This window comes from Phoxinus phoxinus (genome assembly GCF_949152265.1).
Source record: "Phoxinus phoxinus genome assembly, chromosome: 17".
Lineage (NCBI taxonomy): Eukaryota > Metazoa > Chordata > Actinopteri > Cypriniformes > Leuciscidae > Phoxinus > Phoxinus phoxinus.
Window position 1 is genome coordinate 23385836 of NC_136892.1, and position 12744 is coordinate 23398579.

The following is a 12744-nucleotide window of genomic DNA, read 5'->3' on the forward strand; positions in this document are numbered from 1 at the left end:
ATTTTATATTAATATTATGTTCAAATGACTACGCCATATAGCTGACACAATGAGTGAAATTGTGCGTCATCCATATTGCAGAATTTTTTAATTACATATGACACAATTCACAATTTACTGGCACGTAACACATAGGCCATACGCACAATATAGACAATATTACACTTAATAATGCACATACTACACATTATACATGATGTAGGCTACACTTATACTTAAACGTCAAATAAGTTGCTATCATGTCATTAAATAGTTCCCGGGGGAGTATTTGTGAAATAAACAATTATTGGCTCATTATACAGGAATGCAATATCATCAATGTCCATTACATAACCTTTTGTGTTGGTCATTAGGTTAAACATGCCATTACTTTCTTTTAAAATGTTGTTTTTCCCCTTCTGTCCCCTTACAGGCGTTTTGGTACGAAATGTGCGGGCTGCTCGCAGGGCATTTCGCCCAGCGACCTCGTGCGAAGAGCGCGCAGCAAGGTGTTCCATCTGAACTGTTTCACGTGCATGGTGTGCAACAAACAGCTGTCCACGGGCGAGGAGCTCTACGTCATCGACGAAAACAAATTTGTGTGTAAAGAGGACTACCTGAGCGCGAGCGCTATCAAAGAGGTCAATTTAAACTCAGGTGAGAGAGACGAATAGAGCTGTACAAGGGGAAGACATGTAGGCTCTGTGTGTGTGTGTGTGTGTGTGTGTGTGTGTGTGTGTGTGTGTGTGTGTGAGAGAGAGAGAGAGAGAGAGAGAGAGAGAGAGAGAGAGAGAGAGAGAGAGAGAGAGAGATTGACTCAGTTGTATGAATCATGGGTCAATGGCGTGACGCTATTTTTTTTTATCCAGATCTATTGAGTTATTCAATATTTCATTAAAATGGCAATTTATATAAAATGACTCGATTAATATTAACGGTTTCATTTTCAATTAATTTAGATATTTTTTGTTGGGTTTAAAATAAAAATGCATTCGGTGGTATAAGAGAAAATTGTTTGAAAGAAAAGTTTGGTTTAAGTAGTTTGTAATTGTTATTATTAATTATTTATTTTTATTTTAATCTGTGATGCAGTTTCTTTAAAAACATCATTTATATATATATGTCAATATGGCATAACCATCATGAAGGAAGCCATTTTGTTGTCATGTGATATGAAATCTATAAAACTGAGAGGACACCTTTAGACGCTAATAACTGTCAATGTTATTATTACAAATAGCCTATTATGAATTTCAAGTTAAGCTTTTCATTAAAAAGTTCAAAATTAATCTTGGAAAAAAATGCTATAGCCTAAATGAAATAGCGAAAAATATCGAATACATGTCGAATAATTATATATATTTAGGCCTACTTGATGGTTGAACCACATGACATTATTCATTAAATAAAATATTTTTGTTCAAAATTGTATAGGCCGATAGATTTTTTTTTTTAAACCATTACAAATAAAAAATATTACATTTGTAAGAACTTTGCACATGCTTTAAACTCGATTGTAAGATTTCATGAGGCGAAGCAGTTCAGGGAAGCGCATTCGTTTCCCATTAAATTAAGCAATACAAACTTTATTTTTTTATTAACATTTTCATTTGTGTTTGTTTGTCGTCTAGTTAGGTAAGATGTTCTAACGTGCTCTCTGTATCTTTCTATTGTTTCAAAGATGTAAATGCACATTAACAGACCCCGTGTGTCGAATTCAAATGTAAATCCATTGAAAGAAAACGAGCAGCCCAATTCAGAGGTGTGTGAGTTGACTATATACGCGCGTCCCCGTGACTGTGATGCTCACGAGTGTTCAGAATCACGGACAGGCTGTTTGTTTCCCAACACACAGATGACATTATTATCGCCTCCACTTGTGGGTCAGTGCTAGTCCAATTAATTTAACAGCGACTGAGTGCTTCGTCCAGTCGATTTAAAAGGGACGTACAACACTCAGATTCATTAATGCAGAAAATGGTATTTTGACATTGGTGGCGTGCTATTTTTACACCAATCCTTGTTTTGAATGACTTGATGCATACTTGTAAAACAAAAAGATATCCACCCAAGGCCACTAGAAGGATACATCTTACCGGTTACGAATAGTGTTATATTTTTGCAAAATTATCATTTTATTTTTGGAATAACTTGTTTTAGATTTTTAAAATTAAAGATAAATCAAAGTAAATCTTTGAGATAAATCAAAGTAAATCGAACCGGGCTAGATTTCATGATTTCATGATAGGCTAGTCCATGTCCGTGAATATGATTCAGTCAATCCATTTTTTTCATTGCAAGCTGAGGACTCTTTTGGTTTGGTGTTGTCCACCTATGGAGAAGTGTCCATAACTCATTCTCCTCAGTCCATGCGCGTTCTTGTCAGATAAACGTCGGTAGTCGTATATCCCCGCTCCTCAGACAATGACAAGCTGTTATCAAGCACAGCAGCCTGTCCCAAGAGACAACCAGACTTAATTCCTCCGATATTTTGTAGAAGTGATCTCTGCTTGTTTTCTCCTTTGTTCCGTGTGTGTGTGTGTGTGTGTGTTAAAAGAAAGAAAGAAGAAAAGTACCGTAGGCTATATAAGCATATATTATGGTCTTGCTTGAAGCCCTCATTTAGTTTTAACGTAACATTTAATCAAACATTTATTTAGTAGCCTAATAATAGGCCCTATAGGTCTATTATAGGCTACACAAACATTCATTATAGACTAACAACTTTATACATAGTCAAATTAAGGCCATTTTGTGTGTAGACTAATCTTTGTGTCTAGAAAAAGTAGGAAAGGACATCGCCGCATGTCTGGTCAGCCATGCTATTTGTAGTTTTTTTTTCTGTAGTTGAAATGTGTCAAATTGATGTTAGCCTAGGCTATATCAAATATCAGATTATGCAATTATATTAGGCAATTAAATATCTATTAATATTAGGCTACCATTAATGGGTGAACGATGTAACATTGTACTTTTATATATTATATTAGCCTACTTAGCCTACTACTGTTATCTCAAGAGGATGGTGATCGTATAGGCTATTATAGTGATCATTGGGGGGGAAATTGCAATGAGTCTAATATGTCCCTCATTGGTCCTTTAACATGCTTAAGTGTCATCGTGTACGGACCGGAGTTTATCGCCTGATCTTCCGGATCCGATCCAGGACGACACGAAGGAAACGGACAATTCCACATCCTCAGATAAGGACACTAACAACAACGAGAACGAGGAGCAGAACTCGTGCACGAAGCGACGGGGGCCGCGCACCACCATCAAGGCCAAACAGCTCGAGACTCTGAAAGCCGCGTTCGTGGCCACGCCGAAGCCCACGCGACACATCCGCGAGCAGCTCGCGCAGGAGACAGGCCTCAACATGCGAGTCATACAGGTGAGAAGAATACACTTGCGTTTATTTGATTATTTATTTAGGCCGTTCCACGATATGTAGCCTACCGTATCCATTCTGAAAAGTAAATTTCTCTAAGATTTTAAACATTCTATCACAACCATTTATGTGTCACCTCGAGCTAAATTAAAATAATAATAGCCTATGTGGTAGGATGTGGCAGTTGTTCTCAATCCCGTTCCTTACACCCCACCGGGATAGAGAACCACTGGGAGATATGATTTAAAAGGGGAAAAAAGTTTATTTATTACTGACCTAGCTCAAGGTCATGAAACTACAAGGACATTTATTATACAAAGAAATTTTAATGCTGATATTTCTATAAAGTTTTCCAAATTAGTTGTATACGGTTCAAAGTCATGTTTTGACAATGTCATATCACACTGACAAACCACACAAAATATGTGATAAAGTGAAAAAAGAGGGCACAACTTCTCCTGGAAGTGCAGGATGATGATTGAATGTGTATTTGATAGAATTGTATACCTATAGCCTATAACAGATAATCATTTCTATTGTACACCTATTAGTATAACAAGTTATGTATAATTTAATATTTAATTAACATACTACTAAGATAGTATGCTTCTATATGCCAATACTTTGTCATATTTGCTGTCTAGGATTCTGACTGGTATATATAAAATATGACAAAAATCCAAATATAGGCTGGCATTGTAAAGCAGTTAAAGTCTTAATGGATCAGGTAGTATAGGCACTGATCAAAAACGCAAGATACCATCAGCTACATGATAGGATTGTCAGTTCCTGCTGAGAAAATATGACTGTGAAAGACAAGCAGTTCTAACAGCAATTACAGCCAACTGTTCTTACTCAATTTAAGAACTTTTTTTAAATACATTTATTAAGCTATTTATGAGGTGATATTTAATTGGAGAGGTGTTGTTGTCAAACACAAGCACAGCCATGCTTTAAATTCCAGGTAAAGATCAACACCATTAGTGAGAGAGAGAATTTCCCGTAATTTTTCAGTGAAAAATGCCAAAAGTGTTTAGTCCTGAAACATATTTAGATGTCAATTACAATTTAGGAGCTTTATGGAAAGGATGACGTGATGATTATAAATGTAAAGAAAATGGATTTATTAACAATAAGGATAAGAGCACATTGCCAGGTCCATATTAAAATACACCTTTGTTTGATTACCAGTTATACGGAAGGGAACTTGATGTCTGATGAGTAAAGTTATCCACTCAAGCACACGGCTCATCTTCATGTCGCTGTCATCATCAAGAAACCACAACCCTCTCTGAATCCCAGCAAGGCTCAGTGCTTTGTTTCTGAGCCAAAATGGAGACGGCCTTTGCCACACGTCCCTGTTCATTTGTTATGTGTTAAATGTGGATTGCGCTCTGCGCAGGGAGCCCTCCGGAGCCATGCCGGTTCAGCAGCGTGTGTGTGTAATCCCTAAGCAACGCTCACTCAGGAGGAGGCAAAACATTTCCATAAAAATGTACCAAACAGTTAGCCGATTGTTCTCCATAAGCAGGTGTTGCCTTTGCTGTGCATGGAGAGGAATGCTTAAGTGGTTTTAGGTAGAGAACATGTTTTTGTCTCTCTAACACACTCTCAATATAGTCTCTCTCTCTTTTTTCTCTTTCATACATGGCAGGATTGTGCCTCCAGAGCAGACTAACTGTTGTTAGCATATATTATGCAGTGGCAATGCAGATTCAGACATGAATGTGTTACATTGAAGCATCATGCATAACAATGTCACCTTATGTCAGACATTTTCATATCGTTCTCTACTCTTTGTTCCTGCGCAAGCAGTTTATATGACAACAGTGTGAAAAACGGCCCTTGTGGTGTTTGTTGAAGCATATGGTTGTGATTCTTTTCTTTTGACTAAAAGGTTATGTTTGAGTTCCACCGGCACAGTGGTACACCAGATTGCCTTGGTCTTGCTAAGAGATTGAAGCAATGTTCGACAGTGATGAGTCTGATATTGCATCTGTCACACACACTTTTATATCAGGTCTATTTGTAATGAGCTGGCGGCGCCGTGATCAAACGATACTTGTCAGCACCGCGGTGTCTCAGAAATGATGTGCGTGCGTGCACAACGATGAGGGACTGGTGAAATCATCACGGCATATTAATTTCCACAGGAATATAAATCTCAGGAATCTATTGCATTGCAGTTCTGTAGCATTTTAGGTCTGACCAGACACATTTAACAGGTTGGGCCGGATCAATTATTATGTGTTGGTTCTGTCCTTATTAGGTTGAGCTGTAGGATAAACATGAAAACTAGAGAATATTTGTCCGTGTGTGCAAAATAGCCAGTTCTGCCAATATCTTTAGAACAGTGTGTAGTTTTAAATGGAAATAACCTGGTGTAGTGAGGCTCAAATTTCTCCATCCATCCTCTTGTTATTCAGTTAATTTGGTCACATTATTATTTATGGAATGACATTTCAAAGCTTCTATAACACTGACAATATTTCGGATTAACATTGACCAGTAACGTATGCTGTGTTAGTTTCCTTCGTTAAGTTGTTTAAGTGTTTCTAATACCATTAAATCAACAGGAGTGTTGATAGTACATAACTAAGACTAGGCGGTTTTCTTTTAGTCTCTGTATGTACCATCTTGTATAATAAGCAATATAGCAATCTGATTTATTTTTAAATGCAACTGTTAAAGGTATAGTTCACCCAAAACTGAAAAATCTGTATGACATTCTTTCTTTCTGCAGATGACATATGAACTATTCTAAAAAATGTCTTTACAATGCAAGTCAAATTGTTTAAAGTTGTTTTTTGGACCCCATTGACTTTCATTGTATGGACCAATCTGTTCTTCAGAATATCTTCCTTTATATCACAGAAGAAAGAATGTCCCTTTAACCAACATAAGACAAGTCATGATGAAAGAAACATCTAGTTTAGTTGCTGTGCACGGTATACTCACTCACAATACTCCCGTAAACAATCAACCTGGACAAGTGTGGAATTTCATAGGAATGTGCAATGTGAATGCGGAAATATGTAAGGGAGATCACGTACCTCTGTGAGGTCATCACACATTTATAATTTTGGTTTTGCCTCGTAGGTGTGGTTTCAAAATCGGCGGTCTAAAGAACGTAGGATGAAGCAGCTCAGCGCGCTCGGGGCTCGACGGCACGCTTTCTTCAGGGGACCTCGCAGAATGAGGCCACTTGGAGGAAGACTAGAGGACCCTGAAATAATGGGCCCTGGAGGATACAGTTACTACGGAGGTACATAAAGAATGTTCTGTCGAAACACATTTACACACAATATCATGTTCTGTTCCTCACACACAAGGACTAAGATGCTTTAGTATCACCCATCATTCCTCAGAGCCTTAACGCAGAATCCGCAAACCATGTTTATGTTGACTCTTAAACATCAGAGCAAAATATCAAAAAATTAGAACTATAACACAGGATTGCACTGGTGTTCATTGGAGAATTGTGCAGTGTGTCCCAGTCACGAACGAATACAGAGAAATCTGATTGAAAGGATCCTGAAAACCATGCGTGTAACCTGTTGCGCGACATTCCAGCTTGGTCTTTTTGATCGGATTTGCACATGCACACTCACACACACCTGGTATCTGTCATACTAACAGGTATTTGGCAAAGATGCAAGCTTTGTTTTCATTTCTGTAACGGGTAAACAAAGCAATACAATCAGAATAAGGTCACCAACCCATTCTAGAATTAATTGGAAAATTGCACATTTCAAATCCCTAAAAAAAAAAAGCATACATTTCTAGAGCAAAAGCTTTCGGAACGTGGGAACAGATAGATGTCCTGATCTCTGGAGGTCTGGCATTGATGATTCGACGATCTATCACTCAGTGAACAAGTGGCGTTTCTTTATAATAAAAAGTCTTTTGATGATTGATTAGCACATTAAAGTATCACAACTGCAGGAAAAAAATAATGGAATTGGGGAGGAATGTTAATGACTTTGTGTAGCACTAATTATATAGGCCAATCGCAGTGGTATGACGGAGCGAGAGGATGGATATGTGAGGGGGGGAAAGAAGCATGCCTCCTATGATTTCCATGTTTATTTACATCCTCTTTCCTCACCTTTCATTAGAGTATTTTCATTCATTAAAGCACTGTCTTTGTCACATGCTCGTAATGAGTCTTTTGGTCATAGCCAACCTATTCTGACACATCCTCTCAGAAAATGTGAAAAACAGATTGGGCATCAAATAAAAAAATGACTAATTAAATGTCAAGTCATACTCATCAACTCAAAATCTTTTTCTTTTTTTTTATATATCAAAAGCAGTAACTGAATGGACTCTTTTTCTCCACAGAATACCAAGCTGATTACTACGGCCCAGTGGTCAACTACGATTTCTTCCCTCACGGACCCCCTTCCTCACAAGCTCAGTCTCCAGCCGAGTCCCCTTACCTCCTAGGCTCAGGTTCAGGACCCCTTGAGGGCGGCCCGGTCTCTGCGCACCACCCCTCAGACGACCAAAGGTTCACGGACATGATCTCTCACGCAGACACCCCCAGTCCCGAGCCAGGCATGACCGGACCTCTTCATCCCAATCCACAGGGGGAGGGTGGCTTTGCAGGGAGTCCACCCTTCCCCCTGGCCAACAACACCAGTTACAATGGCCCCATGTCCCATCCTGGTCAAGAGATGGGGGAGAACACTGTTTGGTAGAACAGAGAGGTGGTCTGAGATAAGACTCTGAACTATGGACACAGAGCGGATTCCACTCAAACCGGTCTACCCAGAATGATCACCTTAGTGCTATAGGTTCCTGAGGGAGGGCTTATTGGCTGGTCATCGACCAGAGCGAACCAATATTTGGACCATAAACCTGAGAGGCGGAAAGACATCAAGCACAAATGAGCACCCTCTCGCAGTTTAGTTTCTACTGTCAAAGGATGTGTATTGTCAGTGGTCATCTTGACCAATCACATTGGTTTGATTCCGTTGTTATGGTTTCCTGAGTTCTATTTAACGATAATAGCTCAGATGCTCGGCCAAGGGGTTTTCTACTGCTTTAACTCACTGATTAGCAAACGTTGTCGAACTGCATTTGATGGTCAGAAGTGAGCTAGTACTTAAAGGTAAATCCATTTTCATCCTTCATTGGCTTTAGTTTCTTCCTTTTCTGAGATTCTGAGGCTCAATTTGTTGAAATGTTTTCTTTTCTGTCTTAAAACTGGTCCATTTGTAACATATTTGGTTCACTCATTAACCAATGAATTGGTTCATTAAACATTTTGATGAACACTCAGTATACCTGTGTTCTGATGAATCTATGGCCGTCAAAACACACTTTGCACTTATCGCATATCTGATTTTGATACGCAATTGGACTTCAGGTTCACTGAATTAAATATTACAAACACATGCTATTTTCTAGTTGATACAAAACTATTACAGAACCCTAGGGTCACAATTTGCACTCAAACAATTGAACTTCAATAACCAACAAGTTGATAAGTCACTATCAATCGATGTTAAAGTCTAAACAGTTAAAATGACCCTCATACAGCAAAAACGGGGTTAACTAAACATTAGATTGATAATGAAATGTAAATGATTTAGGGTTTGAAACCTCTTGAAGCAGGACATATGCACTTTTGGTTGTTCAGCAAGTAGTTTTTCAGTAATAGTTTTTGTGACATTTTAATTCAAATTTTGAAATTAACCGACGTTCCATGACATCACCATTAGTTTTTGTGACATCACACAACAGGAAGTCACCACTACAAAAGAGGACAAAATCAGCAACAACAATGGATATTTTGTCTTATTTCTATTTTTTAAAAACATACATATGCACCTGCAACACATGATGACATCTGCCTTCCCAAACCGCTCCCCATCCCCCCCGTCTCTATTGGGGCCTGCTGTAGTCTTCTGGATAGAGGCCTTTGCCCACACAGTGATCGGTCATTGAGAAGCTCTCAAAAATGCCTGACGAGCCTGTGCGTTGTTCAACTTCATTTAACCTTCGCTTTAATACCTTCCTTTGAAAAAAAAAATGTTTTAATGGAAATTATTTTCAAAAGAACATTAAAGCCATAATGAAGAATCCCCTTTAACAGCTGAGGTCTCTCTTCTCAATGGGGGGAAAACAAAAGAACGGGACAAGCAACATCTGTGACTTACCACTGCACCCTGAACAGCCTCCAGACTGAAAGCAGGCGCCATCTGATGGGCTAGTGAAGAAAAACAATTGTCTAGACAAATGTCACCTGGAAATAGGGGGCATAATAATAATTTTGTACGAATCCAATTAACTAGTTTTGACACCAGAGAGAAATGTAGAAACATGCACTACAGTATTCAGTCTTAAAGGATTCAAGGTACTCAAGGGTAATATATAAAATGGGTTATATTTAATTACTTAAGACTTCCCATTGATTGTATACAATCAAACAAAAATACAATATAGTTTGTCATACAAGTAGTAATATAAATTATTTCACCATTATAAACCAAATAAGTGCCTATGGTTAGGGGTATTGAAGCCTAGCTTTTTTTACTTACAAATATCAAATATTTAATACATATATACAAACCCCCTTTTTTATTTAAAAAAAAAGAATATCCATTCTAACTTGTGCATTTATATAACTACAAAGAAAGAGTAAAGCTATTAAATAACCTAAAAAAAAGCTTATTTATTCAGTACTACAAAGTCTTTCAGAGCAGCATTCAATAAATTAAACCAAACTAAAACAATCTAGGAGCCAAGAAAAAGGGATCACTAAACAATACATTTTCACATTTACAAAATTTTGTTTTGTCATTTTGTATTTATAATACTATACACATCCAATGTACCTGTTGCTAGGAGTGAATTTTTTAACTGCTTTCCTTAACAAAATGAGTGTATTTTACTACTTTTTTCAAATAAACCACCAAACAAAACAAAAACACTACAACACTAAACAGACCAAACAAAACAAAAACACTACAACACTAAACAAATCAACAAACACAACACTAACCAACCAACCAAAACTAAACAAAAACACAACACTAAACAGACCAAACAAAACAAAACAAAAACAAAAACACTACAACACTAAACAAATCACCAAACAAAACAAACACAACACTAACCAACCAACCAAAACAAAACAAAAACATTACACTAACAAACCACCAAAAAGTTATAAAGCAAAACAAACCACAAAACAATCTTACAGGAAACCAAACAAGACAAATTGCCAAAGAAATGTCTCAAAACAAAAAAACACCAACAAAAAAACAAACATCTTAGCTGTTGAGACTAGGATCGACCTCAGAAAAATGTTGTCGATTGCCCCAATTGAGAAAGATTGTATCTGAATAAACATATTGCATACATTCTTAGCGTACTTTATAGGTGTAACCATTATACCTATAAACCTATATAACGCGAGGATGCAACATCTGATAATAGAAATAAACAATTAGTAGGAGACTAGTCGACGGCCATCACATTCTAACGTGCATTTCACATGCATTTGCTTTCATGCCCAACATGTTTTCAAGGTTATGACTCTTATTACTCATTAGAAAATAAAAAGGTGATTTTCAGAATAAAAAATTGGTTTAATTGAATTCAGGACGAGTACAATTCTAACGGCGTCAACACAAATATTGATATTACATTTCTTAAAGGGATAGCTCACCCAAAAATGAAAATTGTCATTATTTACTCAAGTTGTTCCAATCCAATGAATTATCAATTTAAAGCCACAATTATTCACCGCTCCTTTTATACCTGGATATACTAATGTCAGTCCTTACTCTTTACTACCTATACCTATAAACCTATATAACGCGAGGATGCAACATCTGATAATAGAAATAAACAATTAGTAGGAGACTAGTCGACGGCCATCACATTCTAACGTGCATTTCACATGCATTTGCTTTCATGCCCAACATGTTTTCAAGGTTATGACTCTTATTACTCATGCATTTAGAGACTTGCAGGTCCCCCCCTCTCCTTCCTCATTCCGTGTCTCAGTGGGCTCAGGTGGGCCTGCGGAGGACCACGTAGGCCCCAATTTTCCCCCTGACTGGTTTTAACATAAGGGGTAATGTGAGAGGAGCAAGGCACGGGCTCTTCCAACCCGTCTCCTCCCCCAGAGGGAGACTCTGAGCCGGGCCACATCCCGCATGCAGCCCCTCCTGCCGTGGAGAACGTGGTCTTCAGTGCCACCATACCATTACTGCCTGCCATATCCCTCTATTATTTACTTCTCCTCCTTCTCTGTTTGCTCCCTGGAGTCTGCCAGCACCATCCCTCGTTCTGCGAGGTAGAATAGAGGTCTTTATCTCAGGGAGGTGAAGAAGAGAAGGCGAGCAGCTCGGGGACTGGAAATGTGTCTGTATATACACATACACTTACGGACCGGAGCCATGCTTTGACCAAGAGCTTCATGGGCACACTAGTATATCTCAAAAAAAATCTTTACAGTTTTATTACCCATATATATCTGTTGTCTTGGTCCCACACACACATACACACACACACACACAGAGAGAGAGAGAAAAGTCCATTATCACACAAGCCTTTTTGTAATGGATTTCCTTGTTTTGCTTCAGTGAGAGGGAAGAGGTGGTGGTGGAGGGGAGAGAAGCCTTCTGTTGTTGTTATAAATCACCTGCTCGTTCTCTCACACCTCTCTCCCTCCTGTTCTCCGTCCCATGCTATCCCACAATGCCCCCCTCCACCCGGCACACAATCATCCCCACAGCACAGGAACCCCCTAGAAAGTCTCTTTCACTGCACAGCCTCTCAGCATCCCTCCTTACTTCGGTTTGGTCACTCTCTCTCTCTTCAGCCTTCCTCCAGCGAGGTCTTGTTATCTTTAAAGATTAGTTAAATTTGCACTTTTTCTTTTTGATTTCGGACTCTTCGAAGGTCAAACGTTAGTTTTATATGAGAAAACTTGAATATACCGGAGGAAACTGAACAGTTAAAAAGTTGTTTTTGCCTCACGCAGATTTGTGCCAGTCAACTATTGATTGTGGATTTTCTTTTTCAGATTGAAAATTACATTACAGGGTTTTGAAGTCAGCTAAAAATGCAATTCCCATTTGCACATCTTCAGCCTGTTTGGTAGAACTATTTAAGGGTTATGTTCTCTTCTATTCTGTGCATACAGTGTATGCAATAGAGATATGATATAATTTGTTTCTACCATAAAACAGATAACACAAAACATAACACGTTAACTTATCATAATACAATCAAACCAATCAGACATAAAAAAACAAGAGCATAAAACTATATACGTCAGTGATATAAAATGTTTTAAATGGCTAGTTACATTTGATCTATTTTAGCTTTAAATAACTTTAATAAGGACTGAAAAT

At 38.1% G+C, this 12744-nt stretch overlaps 1 protein-coding gene across 3 annotated transcripts in view; it reads left to right on the forward strand.

The window, feature by feature from the left end:
- The window catches only part of lhx5 (LIM homeobox 5), a 78342-nt gene extending 69578 nt beyond the window's left edge, over positions 1 to 8764 (forward strand). For all 3 annotated transcript variants that reach the window (XM_079587068.1, XM_079587067.1, XM_079587066.1), the window contains 4 exons: positions 413 to 636; positions 3093 to 3370; positions 6467 to 6632; positions 7712 to 8764. In XM_079587068.1, the coding sequence (XP_079443194.1) occupies positions 413 to 636; positions 3093 to 3370; positions 6467 to 6632; positions 7712 to 8070 (1027 nt within the window). In that variant the 3' untranslated portion in view covers positions 8071 to 8764. The remainder of the gene's footprint in view (positions 1 to 412; positions 637 to 3092; positions 3371 to 6466; positions 6633 to 7711) is intronic.
- Positions 8765 to 12744: the final 3980 nt, after the last annotated feature.